General features: G+C 40.7%; 1 protein-coding gene across 2 annotated transcripts in view; it reads left to right on the forward strand.

The window, feature by feature from the left end:
- The first annotated feature begins 4,749 nt into the window (after positions 1-4,749).
- The window catches only part of scaf11 (SR-related CTD-associated factor 11), a 49,171-nt gene continuing 34,333 nt past the window's right edge, over positions 4,750-19,587 (forward strand). The window contains exons 1-4 of one of the 2 annotated variants that reach the window (XM_012959926.3): positions 4,750-5,154; positions 11,154-11,225; positions 11,845-11,999; positions 13,639-13,716. In XM_012959926.3, coding sequence (XP_012815380.1) covers positions 11,171-11,225; positions 11,845-11,999; positions 13,639-13,716 — 288 coding nt within the window. In that variant the 5' untranslated portion in view covers positions 4,750-5,154; positions 11,154-11,170. The remainder of the gene's footprint in view (positions 5,155-11,153; positions 11,226-11,844; positions 12,000-13,638; positions 13,717-19,587) is intronic. The other variant, XM_002932806.5, reaches the window with a different exon arrangement.

Raw genomic sequence — 19,587 nt, forward strand, 5'->3', positions numbered from 1 at the left:
CGGTTCATCTATCCAGCAGCTAGCTGAGCGCGCCGTGTGCGCGTGTTTACCGGTCCCCATGGTTACGCACCTTCACTTCCAGCGCGTCATACATGCGCTTCCGGTATCTCGCTGGTGCCTTCGTTTTATACCCTGATTGTAGGTCTATAAATATCACTTATAGTAATGCTATTTACACACTTTACTTCATTTGCTCTTGAGGAAGCGTGCAGGAGGCACGCGAAACGCGTTGAGCCACGATTTGATTTCTTGAATGTTTTCTGCTTTTACAATACTACTACGCTGTAAGTAGCCTGCATTGTGCAGGGTTTTTATTCTCAATAAACAGATTCACACTATATCTGCTTTATATCTTTTATCTTGTATATATTGTTGAACGGATCCCCGCTCCAATCAATGTTCAGCTGGGTTTGCTTATGTGTTCCATATTTGAATCGTTCTGGTGAGCAGTTATAATATATAGATAGTCCTGGTTACACACTACAGTGGTGTTTTATTAAAGTACTCACGGCAGCGGCCATTATATATTTTCTTTTTCTTATTGATCTGCACTATATATTTTTTATTTTGTTTTTCATGCGCTTCCATCAATTTCAGGGGAAATAATGTTGTCTAGATCAGTAGTGAAATACACTTTTTCTGAAAAAAATATGGGAATTAGGGAAGGTTTAGAGATGATTTCTGTTGACCATGTTGTTGGCGACAATATATATATATATATATATATATATATATATATATAATAAAGACCTGGCTACCAGTTTTTGTTGCATGAATGGCTGCACCACAGAATCATAACATAAAAACAATATTCATCAATCTTCAGAGGAATTATTTTGGCATGTTTTTGCCACCGCTTGGGTTAGTAGGGTGACTGGAACCTTATTAAACTGGGCTGTGCAGACCTGGAGGCTGTTGAGCCCTTCTGGGCTAACCAGATTCAAACTAGAATATCAAATATAGATATATATAGGGCTAAGTAAAGGGAGTAGAAGTGCTTACCAATAGATGTTAGGGGTCTGGGTGCTCATGCTCCAAATCTTCAGCATGAGGGAGCCATGTAGGAACAAGCATATCCTATGATTAAGTGCCCAGTAAGGCACGAAACATGTTAGGCTTCATAGAATTTATGTGTATATGTTAATAAACCTTTTTTATTTTACTGACAACCTGAGCTTTATATCTACATTTTTTGGAGTTCCGGAGTGCCAGCCTTTTTCTGTTTCTTTGTTCCAGATTCAAACTAGGTTCAAGCCCAGATTGACAGAGTATCTTTTTAATGTAACTTTGAATAAAGTCTTTTTTACTTTTATAAATCTTTTTGTGACCCCTGTGGAGTATCCTGAGTGCCTATATGCCCATGGTGCTTGTTGCTTTATGCACTTTATGCTGAGGGTCTGGGGCTGGTGCACCTGGACCACCACTTCTACTTGGTGAGTGTTTTGTTTACTACTGGTCATTTTGTCCCTTTATATTTGGCTTTGCAGAGTGTCTTTAAACTCTGCCTTTCAAAAGTGCAGTGGAAAAAAACCACTGCCTTAGTATTACTGGTCTGAGTGTAATCCTGTACAACAGTGCTGTCCAACTTCTGTGGCATTGAGGGCCGGAATTTTTCCAACCTACGTGGTGGAGGGCCGATAATGCAAGCCAGTTTTGGTTGTAGTACAGCAAAAACCTGCCATACTCTGCCTTCTCTACCCTGCCTGCGTGTGCCATATTCTGCCTGCCCTACCCTGCCTGTGTGTGTCATACTCTGCCTGCCCTACCCTGCCTGTGTGTGCCATACTCTGCCTGCCCTATCCTGCCAGTGTGTATGGCACACACAGGCAGCCTACAGTGACACAATGCTGGCACTGTTCTTACAGTCTGCACAATAACTATATATTAAAAAACTTTTTAATTGCAGTACCACCTCAGTATATGTTGTTTTTGTATTGTGCAGGGATTATTTGTGGGTTTCTACTGCTCCTACAGTTTGAGGTGTGAACAGAGGAACAATGTGGGTGATTACAGCCTGAGCCTGAGGTGTGAACACTGCAGGGGGTGAACAATGCAGGGATTAAAAGGTGTGAACAACACAGGGTATCATATTTTTAAACAATACAGGGGGGTTATAGCCTGAATCTGAGGTGTTAACCATGCAGGGGGCCAGTTAAACTCAGTACTGATACTATTTAAATCTTACACAAGAGTAAGCCATCAAAACAGCCAGACAGGTGGGGGGCCACACAGAGGGGGGTCGCCAGGGGGGCCGCCAGTTGGACAGCACTGTTGTACAAGGTTATGGAAAATTTTAAAATGTTTTCAATTGTGTTCGATCAGCATTAATATTTATTGAATGCACTTTGCAGTTAATCCATCAGATTAGAATACCATCTAAATCAAATACAGTTCAATAAGATTAATGTGCTAAATATCCAGGCTGTTAGTAAATTAGCCTCCAGTTTTAAAATCAGCATACTTCTGGAGCTTTATCTTCTGCCAGATGTCTAACGTCACTAATATTTTCAATCTAGTCTATTTAACTCTGCATATGTGAAGGTGATTGTTTAGGATGTAGAGTAATAGGTACAATGTACATCATTTGTTACTTCCCTCTCTTTTCATTTTTTGTGTAACCCCAGCTTATCTCCTTCCTTCCCCTTATTGCTTATTTGGATCTCAAACAATGTAGGTCTCTATAAAAATATATTGCATAAACAAGCTCATATGAAAAACCCTGATTCATCTAAATAAACCATTTTCATAAAAATACATTTTAGTAGTATGCGCTATTGGATAATCCTAAATAGAAAATTGCCATTTTAAGAATTAAAGGCCACCTCCTGGGATCATAAGATTCACAGTGCACATAAACAAGCCAAGGCACACATACATGACAGGCCCCATCAGCCAATTAATGGACAGAATTCTGTCTTTTGCTTCCATACTACTTCTTGTTATATGTCTATGAAGATTCTCATTCATCCAGGTCATGATATACAGTATCTAGAAGAATTAAGTCTAAAACAACTGGACTTTTCTGAGTTTTTCTTGAAAACGTTTCACCACTCATCCGAGTGGCTTTTTCAGTTCAAATGACTGGTAGGGAATTCCCCGGTATTTAAACTCTTGATGGTAGTACAGTCACAGACATCCAATCACAATGGTTCCATTGAACTTGTTCAGTTAGGTGTTAGCTGAAACTGACAGGTGTTAGAAGGTATGATACAATCACAATGGTACCATGATTCTCTGTTCAGAGGAGGGGGCCTGAGACACCGCTTGTCACCTACATACAATGCCGCTTTGTCCTTACCCTGGCGGTTCCACAACAGTTCACACTTCCAGCCATGTACTTTGATGAATTAACAATTAAAAGCGGCATTGTATGTAGGTGACAAGCGGTGTCTCAGGCCCTTCTCATACCTTCTAACACCTGTCAGTTTCAGCTAACACCTAACTGAACAAGTTCAATGGAATCATTGTGATTGGATGTCTGTGACTGTACTACCATCAAGAGTTTAAATACCGGGGAATACCCTACCAGTCATTTGAACTGAAGAAGCCACTCGGATGAGTGGTGAAACGATCTCTGAGGGAGCACACAGCCCATCACTAAATGGTGGATCAAGGTGTAAAAGGGCAATATTTACTGATATATATGTAGGGACAAATAGGGTTAAGCTCCCTATTGCTTTATCCCCTACCTCTTCACACCTCTATTGTTATTGGGTAAGAGCCCCTGTACTTAAGTTACAGTTCTAATACTGTTCCTTATAGGTCTAGTCAGGTTGACCACTCCCCCTGCAGACTGATATAGTGTCTAGCAAGGAGGAGTGGCTTCCTCTTTGGCTGCCTGTCTGCTTCCCATCAACAGCTCCATTGAGCCTGGAGGCAGACATAGGCCCCAGTAAGCCACTTCCATTTGATATAAAGTCGGGGACAGGGCCCCGTGAACGAGGTAAAGTTAGTCTCAGGACTGTTGCTCCAACATAGGAGAATTTAGTGGGTTTAGCATACCCCAGGCTCTGTCTGCCTTGCTGTAGGGACCACAGTTCAGACACAGGTATCAGGCTAGTATTAATCCCTGAACCACCGTTGGCTGTAGGGATCCGGTCCAGTAAAGGGTATTCAACCTTGGGACTCCTGCTAGTGCCTCACATCTAATCTCCACTGTGGTGCTGCACTGTTCTGTGCTTTACAACTGCTATTACCAACTGTACCAATCTACCTCAACTGCTGTAAGTATCGACTGATCCCTGTGATAATAACATCTGTCTTGGACAATAAAGAGTTAACTAGTTCATCTGCAAGAGCTCCTCCTGGCGTCCTATTACTTAATACACTACACAGTACCCATGGGAGTTGTAGTACAACTACATCGTGAAAGTCTCCTTCCACTTAGCGAAGGCCCACTCCTTTGAAAGAGAGTCCTAATGTGCCCCATGCTTTAACCATAGCCTGGTGTTAAAAGTGCTTTTTAGCCAAGAAGGGGCTACATATATATTCCAGTTTGGCAAGATTCTTTAATAGTTCACTTGACATAATATAAACTATCAGTTGGTTACATATTCATTCTGGGGGTACAGTTTTCCTTTAAGTACTATAATTTGGGTATTTGTGTATTTTGGTCGTTATATGCTTTGACATTTGGAAAGGCCACCTTAGGCATCCAAGCCTTCATGTCAAAGTGAAACGAGGTGATTAAGCGAGCGTTATCGACAGGTGGCGCGAAGAGCAAAAGTAAAAACAATGAAAAAGCAAGCGCATTAGTTTGACCCTGTCCAGCGCCTGTAGCTGCGGTCTCGCAAGCACAAGTCTCCCAAGCTATAACGGCTCGCATAACATCACAACTCCGCGCACATTAGCCTTCCCTCTGGCTCAAGTTGCCTGTCATTACGCTTTCATTGAAGGCTGCAGTTGATTGGTTCCCGTAAGCAATCCCTCCTTGAGTCGATAGGGAAGATGGCGGCGAGTGTTTTTGTGCTGTGAGCCGAGTCGTTCAGAACCACCGAGCGGTGTTGCTGTATTTTTTTGTTTTGTTTTATTGTTTTGGGGTCGGACATGTGGCCTCGCTGAGTGAGACGTGGGGGGTCAGCCTAGTCCGAAGCCCTGCCGCTGACTGCAGAGCAGCTACACGCGTACAGAGAGGAGGAGGCCTGAGCCGGACAGGTAGCGTTCCGGAATGAGCCCTATTCGTACGTTTGCCTGTGTGTGCTTGCGGAGTCCCTGTGTGTGAGAAGGCGGAGTTTCTGCATGTTTGTGAAGGCCTGATAGCTAGTAGCGTGTTTACTGTCGCCCTCCATTTGTACAGCGTGCTCTGCTGCCGCTTTGGGGGACACTTTGTAGCTAGCCATTACTAATCCCCTAGTGCTTCACTCGCATGAGAGTTGCTACTTTCTGCCAACAATTGTACATAGACAGCTGAGAATAAGAAGGAATGGCGCTGCCATTTTCCTCAAATGCTACCGGTCCAACACTCCTGTTGCCTCCTTCTTTAATATAGAAATGGCAGGTAGTTGCACACGTTTTGTTTTTATTAATCAATTATATTGAAATAGTCGCCATAATGGCCCAGACCGCATTCAGTGACTATATGTATGCTCTTCGTGACTGGCACAATCTATATAGCAGTACTTTTGAATTTTTTTTATTTATTGCACTTTTATTTTAAACCTTTCTAGTTTTTGCCAGGGAAACGAAATTGGCTAGCGTGAATAAAATAAATGTTTAGAATACACGAGGCTCACAATCACTTAAGGTTTATGAAAACCTTTTTATTTATTATGATACAATATACAGAACAGTGCTTCTTTCATATATTGTCAATAAATACTGCTTGCTTGTGGCTAGTTAATATTAAAAAGTCACAATAAAACATTTGTTATAGAAATTGATAAGACATGGGGGGGGACATGGAGAGCTGAAAAAAACTGTTTAGCAGGGTCACATTATGTCCAGGTGTACTGAGTGATGTTATCTGTAATACCAGCCATAATGCATGCTATTATTTTAATCATTACTGTAAAGAAAAAACATATATATCTATCTATCTATCTATAATCTGGAAAAAAATGTGCCTGTCGAATTTTTAGTGTAAAAGTTATTAAATGCATATAGGTAAAATAATAAATCGGTGTAACCAGTAAGTCATCTAAATGCAATTGATCTTTAAGGCTGAGGCCACACAGAGCATTTTTTCCGCTCCTCTCAGCCTGCATGTTATTTTTGCAGGCTAAGGGAAGTGGGTCTGTTCCATTACGCACCTTGGTGAAACTGCATTGACAAGTACAGCTTCAGCTTATGTTTAGCTGTACGAAGCGGAGCCGAGCACGGATTTTCGGCCCAATCGCTACTCCTCTCAGTGTGCCTTTACCCTAAAGGGGTAGTATGACACCCTTGAGCAACATTCATTCAATGAATAGGGCTTGTGCTGGACAAATGTTTTACTTGCTATTTAAAGTAGCTGCAAAAAAAAAAAATTTATATATTTTTTTTTACATTTAAACTGTAACGGGGGAAATATGTTTAACAGTTAAATAAGCTCCTCAAGCATAATTTTGTTGTGAAATATATTTTTTCAAAAGATCAAGCCATTTTTTCTTTCTTTCCTAAGTTCCCTAATCCTTGTGTATATAATATTAAAAAGACAATAAAATCATGGCAGAATCTCATTAAGGTTTGTAAATGTTCATTGTGCACCGTGAAATAAACTATTTGAAATCAAATATCTTATATAAGAGAGAATTTCATTCTGTTGTCCTGTATAGAGCCATTTGACCCCTATTTACCTTCCTATATAAGAGCTAAAGCCACAGTTGATCTATTATTTGATGTAATGGGCCCTTTGCATTTATAATGTAAATAGATAGCCCATGTGGCTATACAGCAGCATATAGAGCCTTTCTGTCTAAGGCATATATGTCAATCACAAGGCCCGGGGGCCAAATCCGGCCCACCTGGCTGTTTTATGTGGCCCTTGGTGAGTGTGTCTGACCATCCAGCCTGATTTTTCCATTTTCCTCACATAGTAACTAAGACTAAGGGGTATATTTATCATGCTGTGTAAAAAGTGGAGTAAAGCATTACCAGTAATGTTGCCCAAGGCATCCAATCAGTAATCAGATTTCAACAGTAGCAAAGCATCTATTGGCTGCTATGAGCAACATCACCGGTAATGTCTTACTCCAGTTTTTACACATTGTGATAAATATACCCATTAGTATCTTACTAAAGTAAATTAAAAAAATTTGGCCTGCGACTTAGCCTGTGTTTTAGATTTAGGCCCCCTTATGTGATTGAGTTTGACACCCCTGGTCTAAGGCTATCGTGGGCGACTAACCGCCCCAAAAAGGCTTTCCTCCATCAACAGTAGAAGTTGCCGGTGAAAAGCCCTTTGCATCACTTTGGTAATCTGAAGTCATGTGAAGTTTCCTCCTCCAGGCAACTTTGTTCAACTTTGTAAAATAAAGTAGCAGAAGGCAGTGTTGGCCTATTTATTAGTTTGTATCTATTACTTTATTTAGGGAGTCGTCTAGTACTGCATATAATCTAAACAGATACATAGTTACATAGGTTAAAAATAACATGTCCATCAGGTTTAACCTTTCATGTCTAAATGAAACCTGCCGGCTGCATAGATGCTGCTTCCAGAAGCATTTAAATATACATATAACATTGAAAAATGTTGAATGTCTGTTTGAAATTTAAACATAATATGCACTTTATTTATACTAAAAAGTTTTTTTTTTAAATTAAAAGTCTACAGATAAGCTCTCTGTGTAACGGTCACTTCCTTATCCTAAAGCCTTACGCAGAGAACAGGTGGGGAAGGGAGGCCTTTGTTTATGCAATATCTCTGTTTAAACACACTCTCCTGGGGGTGGGGCAGTACTAAATTTAAAGCCATGAGAATGATCTATTAGTGCCTTATAGTATTAATGTAAAAATAGTTATTTTTAAGTAAAAGTAGAGACCGAATTTAAATTTTATGTGTTTTTGTTGAACATTGCTATTCATACAGATTCATACTGCCCATCTAACATGCTGTCTGTTCAAAGCAAGCTTTTAAGTAACACTGTTTAGAATGTTTTCAAATAGCCCTAAATACAGTGTCTTTAATTATGGAAGAATTATTAAAATTCTTCATTTATTCTAAATTAATCCTTAACTGGATCTTCGCAGCAAAGATAATAAAATTGGAAGATCACAACAATAGATTTTGCTGGGGTCAGTGACCTCTATTTAAAAGCTGGAGAGATGTAGAAGTGGAAAGCAAATAATTCAAAAATTATATTTAAAAAAAAAAAAATGAAGACCAATTGCAAAGTTATTAGGAATAGGGCTTTATATAATGTAAGAGTTAACGTAAAGGTGAACCACCCCTTTAACTGATATTTATTCTCTATACAGGCTAAAGTTACTTTTATCTGTGTATGTGTTTAACTCAACCATAAATTACCATTTTTATTTTTTTACCAGCAATGCAATAGGGACCAGGGTTGATCTGAACTTCTAGGTCAATTGCTGATACTGGTTTGGTCAATATTTTCAGTAATGTTTATTAATATCTTTAATATGAATTTTAAGTTTACAAATTCGAGAATTTACAAAATCGTAAAACTTATATATTTTGAATTGAAAATATGGTTTGACTTTGGACAGGGATCCTCTGTCCTTAGGACAGGGATCCTTAAACTATGGCCTGCGGGCCGGATCCACCCCAGAAGGTAATTTGCCCGGTCCCCGCTGCAACCTCATCCCTGGCTACTACCTGTCTGCATACACAGTGGGGAAGTGAGGAGCTGGTGATCAGGGAACCAGAGGATGCTGCGGGTCATCAGGGAGCCAGAGGACGCAGCAGGAAGCGGGCTGTAGTTTGAGGACACAGGGGTTGGGATGTAATTTGAGAACTACAGTTCGGCCCCCCATCAGTCTGAGGGACCATGAACTGGCCCTGTGTTTAAAAAAGTTTGAGGACGCCTGCCTAGGACAACTCCCATTGACTTCAATAAATAAGACATTCAAGTTTTTGAACTATAACTGGAAGTTAAGAGCAAAAACTTGAATTGCAAAGAAAATTCAAATTTCAAAGTTGATAAATCGCCACCTTAATCTATAATCAGGTGTCAGGAACTTAGACTGTATAATACAATAATGGCAATCTGGGCAAATGATGATTCTCGTTCAGCTATTCCTGGTGCATTTTTAGGCCTGTGGTGTTTTTCAGCTGGGAAGATGCCAGATTGTGAATGTTCAGTCTGTCATTTACTTCAAAATCCACCAGTGACCTGCTTGGTAGATGATATGGCTCGTATTCCTTAGGACTTGGTTGTGAGGGCAAGTTGCTCACTACCAGCATGCTGCTGATACAGTATCAATTAAAATAAGGCAATATGGCTCTAGTTAAAGGAGAAGGAAAGTCATTTTGGCATTTTACTGCTAATAGATTCGCCACATTAGTGCCACCCGGAACGCTTTATTCAGCAGAAAGCTTTGCTATACTTGAGTAAAGAGCCCTAGAAGCTCCCTTTGATAGCAGCTGCCATTTTAGCTTGGTCTTGGTAGCTTCCTGCCGCAGTTATAGCTGTTGAAAGCTCAGATCACGCATTCCTAAGGGTGGGGGAAGTGAGTTCTTATGCATTTGTATGGGAGGGGGCAGCAGGAGAAAGGCGGTGGGGAGAGAGGAGAGAACTGAGCAGACTTAAGCCCCAAACAGCTAAAACACTAATACATGCCCTTATCCTTTCCCGCTTAGATTACTGCAATCTCCTACTAACTGGCCTCCCAGACTCCCACCTCTCTCTCCTGCAATCAATTTTAAACTCTGCTGTCAGGATCCTCCTACTCTCTCCTGTTCAGCCTCAATTAAGCTCTCTTGCATGGTTGCCTGTTAAGCAAAGGATAGCTTACAAAATCCTTCTGCTAACATTCAAAGCCCTTCACTCCTCTGCTCCTCACTACATTTCTTCACTGGTCTCCCTGCATGTTCCTGGTCGTCTCCTCCGCTCCTCTCAGAGCCTCCGTCTTTTTACACCATCCACACCCACTGCGCTCTCTCGTCTTAAACCGTTCTATCTCGCTGCTCCTTACCTCTGGAACGCTATCCCTGAATCCCTCCGTAGGGAACACTCACCCACTCTCTTTAAGAAAAAGCTCAGCTGTTACCTTCTGGAGCACTAAAACATTATTTTGCCCAGTCCTGCGCTTACGGGCAAATGCCCATACCTGGTGCACTCTTACCTTCCAGTTTGTACCTGTATGTTACCCAACCACTTAGATTGTAAGCTCTATGGGGCAGGGATCTTCTTCCTACTGTCTCATACCACATGGCACTATATATTGTATTTATTTATTATATCACTTGTCCTCCCTGTGTGTAATTTTGTATTCTGTAAGATTGTACAGCGCTGTGTACCCTTGTGGCGCTTTATAAATAAAGTTATACATACATACATACATACATACATAGCGCCCTAAAACAGTGGAAGTCTGATACCGAAGAACATGCAGCTTTTCTGTGAGTGCTTATGGCTGTATTTACATAGACCTTTCTGATAAAGCTTACTTAGTTTTTACCTTTCCTTCTCCTTTAATACAGTATATCTGTTAATTTTCAGCTGTTGTCTTTCTAGCTGTTGCTGTACCACATCTCTCAGAATGAAGCAATGGTCCAGTGCTTCATTATTATGCTGTGGCTGAAAATCTGCGTTATGGACTTTTGTTTTGCGGTTGCTTGCTTATATAAATCTACTTCACCATCTACAAATATTTTGTTATAAAGAGCTAGGAAGCAATGGCAGTAACAGAGGATTCTGATTTTAAACAGGGGGCCATTTGAGCGTTGGGAAGGGAAGAAAACTTATTTAAAGTAGTTCTTGACACTTTGGTTTATGCTATATCTGTTTCCTGATCACAATTTTTTTTTTTTTTTTTTTTTTAAATGCTCTTTTTGTGGAAAAAAAAATCTTTGCTTTTTTCCTATTATGTATTTGTTCTGTGTATTAATTACCATCCTCTCCATGAAAATTTCCTTTAGCCGTATGCATGTTTGTGTTTTTGTTTTTTTTTGTTTTGTTTTTTTGCAGTAACATTAAATTGTGTATGCTGTGATCTTGTTTTACTGATAACAAAAGTTTTTCCAAAGTTTAACTTACCAGTTACAATTTTAGTTTTAGATTTTGAAAAAATGAAGAACAAGAGATTTATGTTAGCTGGAAGTGACAAGCAGCATAAAGATGATGGTAAGTTTTAAAAGCACATATTGGGGTTTGTTTATTAAAGAGGCAGTATACTCCATTGTTTAACATGAGTTTAATAGGGTATATCTTGGAACTCCACATAAAAAAAAAGAAAAACATTGAAACAAAATCAGCTGTAATGCTTCAATGTTAATCCTTTAGGTTAATCAGAGTACAACAACAGGAAGATGAGCCATCAGAGTGAAGACGGCGTCAATGAGCCAATGCAGTCTTTGATTCAACAGGAAAATTAACCCTGCCCGATCATTATCTGCCTGATATTTGGCCAGGTAATGGTCAGGTAGGCCTGTCAGACAGATAAGCTTCTAAATTTGCCTGGAGGGCCTGAATCTGCAGCTTAAATCTGCCAGTTTATAGCCACCTTAACGCTATACTGTACATAGTAGTATTTTACTGAATGCAGTAAATTTCCAAGTTACAATCAGCATTTCATGGGTAAGGGCAGAGTATACTATATAGAGGAAGAGAATGGAGAATGACTAATTATTTAACTTATGGGTCCGTGTTCTGTAAGTTATTACAATATTCATTTTTTTTTTTATACAATATCAGCCAGTTGTGAACTTATTCAATGTAATGCTACTGGCCTCTTGTTTCACAGATGATGAAAGAGAAGATAACACCAGGACAAGTCTTGTAGCATGTTTCGCAAAAGAGCGGTGTCCAATATGTTTGAATTTTCTAAGAAAGGATGTTGCATATCCTGAAAATTGCTACCATGCATTCTGTTTCACCTGTATTTTAAAGTGGTCTGAAGTAAGTATGCAACTGCATTTCTCTATGTATCTTTTGTCAAACTGAAGACAACCCACATTCTAATATTAGGTTTATATAGGTTAATATAGGTTGTCCAAGGAAAATATAGTGCTTTTTAATTTTTACTTCTCTGGACACTACCTATAATACATAGTTAGTAATGCTGAAATCTGCTTTACCATATCATATACAGGAGTGATAGAGGGAAAGGGTAGCATGTATCTTCCCCCTCTTCACACTCTCTAAAATGCCTGTCTACTATGTCACCAATTCAGGGCAGGGGATGTTTGGTAGGAGACTTGTCAGAGGGTGGACTGTGTGATGAAGGACCAGGAAAACATATTTCCCATTTTTAAGCAGGGAAAGATTAAATGGTCATGCTTTTGAGTTGGTAGTGGTTAGGAAGTAATTAGCCATATTAGCAATATTGATGGTGGTGGGACATGAGCATGCATGTCAGTAATGGAGAGTCAAGTGAAAAAAGAGCAGGTAGGCATGTCATTGAATGGGAAAGGATGGCTGAATAATGTCATAAGTGCATGTGAAAAAGAAGTACTGGGCCTTTCGCTAAGTACGAGAGGTCAAATGTACTGGTGGCATGAAAAGGGGGTAGGAGCTAGAGGGCTTCTGTTAATGTTATTTTATAATTAACCTTGTCTGGAGATGCATTTGTCTTTCTCCTATAGTTATATATCATCCAAAAGTCCAACTCCCAGTTTTGGGCATAGGAGCAGCTTTCCAACAAAGAGACCAGGTTCATTTATAAGCATATTTTTAGCATCCCTCCCATCTGGAGTAACCTGTTGATAGTCTTCCCAAACACAGATTTCATCACCCTACCCTGGGTGGGGAAAATTAAGGGTGTCTATACCCTCATAAATGAATTGGTTTCATAGCATTGGTGAATTGGTTTTGAGCTTGGCAGTGCTCTTCAATGGTCAGTGTCATCTACCCTGACTTTCAATGCACTTCTTTTTACTTTTAACCCTAGAGTTACTGACTCTCAGTTGAGCTAAAAGCCTGGTATCCGCAGTCTAAAAACGTACTCCTCAAAATTAAAAGAATGAAAATTTAAAAAGTGCTTATGGAATCATAGTAGATTACATGTGTGGTAATAAGTCAAATCAACTATTTATCTGTTTTCTTGAAGAAGTTTCGCCAGTAACCCAACTGGCTTTCTCCAATCTAAATTGAGAATTCAGAATTGAGAAAGCCAGTTGGATGACTGGCGAAACGTCTTCAAGAAAAAAAATAAACACAGCAAGTCCAGTTGATTTGACTTATTACAGATTATACCGTGGCCAGAGTAGATTACATTTAGTATTTTTTTGGATTTAGATGCCCTTTTAAGTTTGATATACTGGCCAGAAAAAGAACATATAGCAATGTCTAGATTGGGATCCCTCCTACAAAGCACGATTACACAGCAAAGATTTTTGCTTTTATTGTGCATTTTTGACCTAATATATTTTGTGACCAAGCAACAGCGTTTCCGTGACTGCTCTTCATCTGTTCAGCAATTATTTGCTCCTCTAACTTAAAAAATAGGATTCTAAATGTAATTAATAAGTTAATGCTTCAGTCATCTATTAAACATGTTGTGCCTTAAAAAGAAATATGCATTTTATTCTCTTTTTAGACTTCCACTTCATGCCCTGTTGACCGCAAACCGTTTCATGCTGTTATTAAAATAGATAAAGTTGTTGGATGTACTAAGGTATGTTTTTAATTTTTGCATCCTGTCTTTAGGGATCTTTCAGACTTTAGATTTGAGTCCCTCTTTATACTCCATGTCTTGCTTTTAAAGTAAAAGTAACACTAAAAATGTTTACCGTATATACTCGAGTATAAGCCGACCCGAATATAAGCCGAGGTACCTAATTTTACCTAAGAAAACTGGAAAAACGTATTGACTCGAGTATAAGCCTAGGGTGGGAAATGCAGCTGCTACTGCTAAGTTGTTTTTTTTTTTTTAGCTGTCAGGCAAGTTTGGGAATGCTAAGGAAGCTGCCATACTAAGTATCAAGTACTTGCCGTCCTGCTGTGTGCGCTCTACATGAGCAACACCCACAGTAGCTTTGAGCCATGTTATTCACATCATTATTGCCTTTATGCACTTACCCAAGCCAGGGTGCTCAGAAACACTCGCCATGTGGCCACACAAAATGCACGCAAGTGAGCATTTAGGTAGATATTAGTAGCCGAACCAGACACCACACAGCAATATGCCACAAGTTAGGGCAGAAAGAGGCCACTTACCCCAGCCCAGGGGCTGCTCTGCCTGCTACAGCTATTCTCCTCCAGCACAGCTGCCATAGCACAGTCCGCACAGTCTTCAGATACTTGTAGTCCAGATCACACATGGAACGAATATAAAACTACAACTCCCATTGCTCCTTGCCCAACTTTTAAGACCCGCTGGCCAATGACAAACGAGAGGCCGGTGACATCAGCCAGCCTGTCTCAGCAATAGGGCAGAACGCTACAGACTAGCCGCGCCCCTTACGTTCAAAGTGAGGCATGACGCGCAGCAGCTGAAGGCCGACACACAGGCAGTGAAACGCGGAAGTCAAGGCGCAGCGCGTCTGGTTGGCGTAGCAACAGAGCAGCCAGAGCGCTTCAGCCATGAGTCCCATACGGCCCCAGTTCTACACCCCACGGGAAGTGTCCCGGCAATGCATCGTCAGCGACCTGCGGCAGCGGGTCCTACCTGGACAGGGTGTACAGTCTGACCCCACAAAGGTGAGTCGGCGGGTTTTCTGTAGGTACCTCTGCAATTGGAAAAGTGAACGCACGCGCTACGGATGTCAGCAGCCAGTTAAGGTACATCTTGAAATCCTTCAAATCCATAAACTCAAGTATAAGCCGAGGATGACTTTTTCAGCAAATTTTTGGGGCTGAAAAACTCGGCTTATACTCGAGTATATACGGTAAGTAAAAAATCTATTCTACCCTGCCCAAATAATTGCCCTATCCTGCATACCATTTATTATTTTGAATGCTTTATCAGAAAACACCTGCTAAAACTTGACTTCCGGTCATTTGAAATAGGGCGATACGGTGATGCAGGGCAGAATCCACAATGCGACGATCCATCCTAGCCCGACTCCTTCCTATACAGAAGGAAGGCTAGGATTGATCAATCGATCGTCGCATAGTGATTCTGCATCGCCGTATCGTCCTATTTCAAATGACCGGAAGCCTTTTAGCAGGTGTTTTCTGATAAAGCATTCAAAATAATAAATGGTATCCAGGGTAGAATAGATTTTTTACTTAAACATTTTTAGTGTTACTTTTACTTTAAAGCTGGTACCAATATATAATATATATTCTTAAGTCAACATAGTCCATTGTATTGTCCAAAATCTAGGTATGCTGATGTACTGCACTTTATGCTATAATTATGTTTGCTGATATGATGTCCGATTATATCGTCTAGGGGGCCCCTCAATGAAAGAATTGCACAATTTGTTGACTTTTTGCTACAGCCTTGTGTTAAAGCGGTTTAATAGTTATGTAAAAGATACAAATGATTTTTTAAAAATTAGTGTTACTGTACCTTTAAAGGACATGTAAACCCCACACACAAATTTAATCAGTGAACAGCCTTTTTGAAATCTTTCAATACCTGCCACACTGGTTGTCCAGAGGTTAATAGTAAGGCTGCAACATCCCCTTAATCACGTAGATTTGCTTCTCCTCCTGTAACCACTCGGCCCCCTCCCTCAGGAATTTGCTTTGGCTCTTGGCTTGTGGGCATGCTCAGTTGTTCTAAGCTCAGATTACTAAACACGCCCCACAGTCTAGCAGCCAGTGAAGAGATGGCATTGCTGGTTCTCCGCTCTAGCTGTCTGCTTCAGTTTTTTTCTCCTGAGCTCAGCTTAACCATTACAGTGCTCAAACAAAGCAGAACTTTTATCAGAGACAGTTGTGCCTGTGTGAGCCTGTATTCTTGATGAAATGTATGCTGAATAAGGGTCTGTGTGTGTTTATGCTGTTTGCTGATTTAAATGTATCTGATTATGTATCAGAGGAAAAATGGCCACCAGGTAAAAGCTGCTATTTGCTTTAGGAAAATGTGATGGTGCGGTCAAACGGAGGGGATATATGCAGTACAAGTTATGCCATTTGGGTGGGGGAGATGTGCCCAACTGATACACATTGTAGGCAAATGTAGGCTTTACATGTCCTTTAAGTGATGTAATATTGGTTACGATGGATGTGCAAAGCTTATACACGTGTATACCTCATGGGGCAGGTTTATCAGCTGTTAAAAACATGATTACTGAAAATGCAAACTACAAGGGCCCTTCCATTGAGTTCACATTGGCTCTATTGGAATTCATACTCAATAAAAATTATTTTAAATTTGAGAACCAATTTTATATACACTGGCACCGCTATGGGGTCACGGGTGGTGCCTTCATATGCGAATGCATATATGTGGGAGTATGAATGTTACAATATATATATGGCAATGAGCTGTTCAGAAAGTATGGCGCCCTTTATAGGCGCTATATAGACACATTTTTTCATACGGGATGGCCCAGTAGAATTGCTTGTACAGTTTGTGGAAGGTTTGAATCAGTTGGATAGCCCTGTTAGATTGCAGATACAATATGACAGTGAGAGTATCAACTTTCTAGATGTTACGGTGTATAAGAGCACACAGGGATTACAAACTTGCATTTACTCTAAACCTACTGATAGAAACACATTGCAAGAGTCACCACCCCAGACATCATCTTAATTCCCTACCAAAGTCACAGATGCTACGTGTGGTCCGCATAGATAGCGAGTTATCCAATAGGAAGCGGTATTTAGAAATAATGAAAAATTTATTAACAGATTATACCTTAAACTACTTGTGAATGAGGTCATGAAGTGGGAGATGGAGGTGGATCATGAGCAAGTATTAACACAGCACGATAAAACAATTAGGGATCAGAGAGAGAGTAAAAATGAGGTCTACTATGTAAGCCAATTTAATCCCAACAGTAAGCAAATTAAAAATACTATTTTAAAACATTGGGATGTAATTTATACTGACGAGCAATTCAAGCCCAGTATATGTAAGAGACCAAAGTTTAGCTATTCAAGGGCAAGAAACTTGAAAGATATATTGAGCTGTACTGACCCAAGGGATAAATATACGAAACAATGCCAGACACAAGTCCGTGCCCTGGAGTGTATAAATACACAGGGTGTGTAATGTGCAACACTCTTCACCCATCCGAATTCCGCTGTATGCCAATAGAACAAGTAGAGATGCATCCAAGGGGTGCTGACAGTGGCAAGAAGCTTCTGAGAAGGGAAGCCTTTTGGATAGACAAGTTAAATTCTGTAAGCCCACGAGGTCTAAATGGACAGTTAAATTTAAGTTGGTTTTTGGGTTAAACATGGTATAATATGAGCTTCAAATTGCAGATGATGTACCTATGGGAATAGTTATATACCTTTGAGCAAGCTTTAAATGGTATCAGTGCTGAGATTAACTGGCTCTCTGCATCGTTCTCGCCTCAGATTCAGGCTGTAATCCCCCTGTATTGTTTAAAAATGTAATTCCCTGTGTTGTTCACACCTTTTAATGCCTGCATTGTTCACCCACTGCAGCTCGGGCTGTAATCACTGACATTGTTCACCTATTCACACCTCAGACATTGTATGTACTGCCTGGCCTATACTGCCTGTGTGTATGGCACACACAGGGAGCATAGTGTAGACAGATTATGGCGCATAGGGCAGGCAGTGTATGGCACACACAGGCAGCATAGGGCAGGGTATGGCAGGCAGAGCATGGAACACGCAGGGGGGGTATGGCACAAACAGTTAGGGCAGGCAGAGTATGGCACACACAGGCAGCATAGGGCAGGTAGCGTATGGCACACACATGCAGCATAGGACAGGCAGAGTGCTGCCTGTGTGTGCCATACTCTGCCTGCCCAATGCTGCCTGTGTGTGCCATACTCTGCCTGCCCTATGCTGCCTGTGGGAAGTGAACCTGGCGGGGTTTGTTCTGGGAATTAGTTAGCAGTTGGAAATAGGTCCCTATGGTGTGTAATTATTTTCTGGGGGTTGCTGTGCTATCCACAGGGGGGGAGGAGGCATATGGATTTAAGGGTACATCTTAATATGACATAATATAATTATTTCACATATGAATGACGGTTGATATCCCCGCAGTGAGGACCAAGCATTTGGGTTTTTGCTGCACTACCACCATTGTGATACAATAGGTGTGGTTTGAAGTGGGTGTGGTCAAAACTTGCTTCCATTAGCGGCCCTCCACCATGTATGCTAGAGAAATTCCGGCCCTCGGCACCACAGAAGTTGGACAGCACTGTTATAGATTAATTTTAAGGAACTTTTCAGTTGGACTTTATTTTTTATCTTTTATAGTTTATTTGCCACCTTCTTCTGACTTTCCAACTTTCAAATGGGGGTCACTGACCCCAGCAGCCAAAAAAAAACTCTTGCTTTGTGAGGCTACAATTGTATTGCAAGAATTGCTTTTTATAATCTTTCTGTTCAGCCCCTCTACTTTTCATATATCGGTCACTCTCTCAAATCACTTCCTGGTTACTAAAGAAATTTAGACCCTAGCAACCAGATAATTGCTGAAATTCCAAACTGGAGAGCTGCGGAACAAAAAGTAAATAATAAAAAAAAATGAAGACCAGTTGCAAATTGTCTCAGAACAGCTTTCTCTACCCCCCCCCCCCCTCCCAATAGATAGTGTTACCCCCTTTGGCTGAACTAACAAGACCCTTCTTGTAACCATCTACCAGTCTCTGACATTGGTCTGAGGAAAGTTTGCCCCACTCCTCAATGCAGAATTCTTTCAGCTGTGAGATGTTTGAGGATGTTTATTGCATGTACAGCCCATTTCAAGACACTCCACAGCATTGCAATGGGATTAAGCTCTGGGCTTTGACTCGGCCACTTCAGGACTCTCCATTTCTTAGTTTCAGCCAGTCATTGGTGGATTTACTGGGTTGTTTTGGGTCATTGTTGTGTTGAGGATCGTCTCACATGTTCTTCACGCACCCTCTGATACACAGTTCATGGTGGATTCTATTATGGTGTGCTGGCCAGGTCCTGCTGCAGCAGAGCATCCCAAAACCATGACGCTTCCACCTCCATGCTTTACAGCTGGAATGAGTTTCTTCTCCTGGAATTCTGTATTTGGTTTATGCCAAACATGTCCTCTGTTCTGGTGTCCGAATATTTAAATTTTTGACTCATCTTTCCAAAGAACATTATTCCGGAAGTCCTGGTGTTTGTCAACTTTCTCTCTGGCAAATTTTAGCCTGGCCTTGATGTATCTCTTAGAGAGCAAAAGTTACCTCTTTGCACACCTCCCCTAAAAGTTAAAGTTGTGCAGTTTCTTACAGATTGTGAGACGTGCACTTTCACAACAACAGGAGCAAGGGCCTGCTGTAGGTCCCGTGATGATGGTTTTTGGAGACTTCTTTTAGCATTTTATGGTCTGCTCTCGGGGTGAACTTGCTTGGACTGCCAGACCTGGGCATGTTGACAGTTGTTTTGAAAGTCCTCCACTTATAGACTGTTTTCCAGACAGTGGGGT

This window comes from Xenopus tropicalis, chromosome 3 (genome assembly GCF_000004195.4).
Source record: "Xenopus tropicalis strain Nigerian chromosome 3, UCB_Xtro_10.0, whole genome shotgun sequence".
NCBI lineage: Eukaryota > Metazoa > Chordata > Amphibia > Anura > Pipidae > Xenopus > Xenopus tropicalis.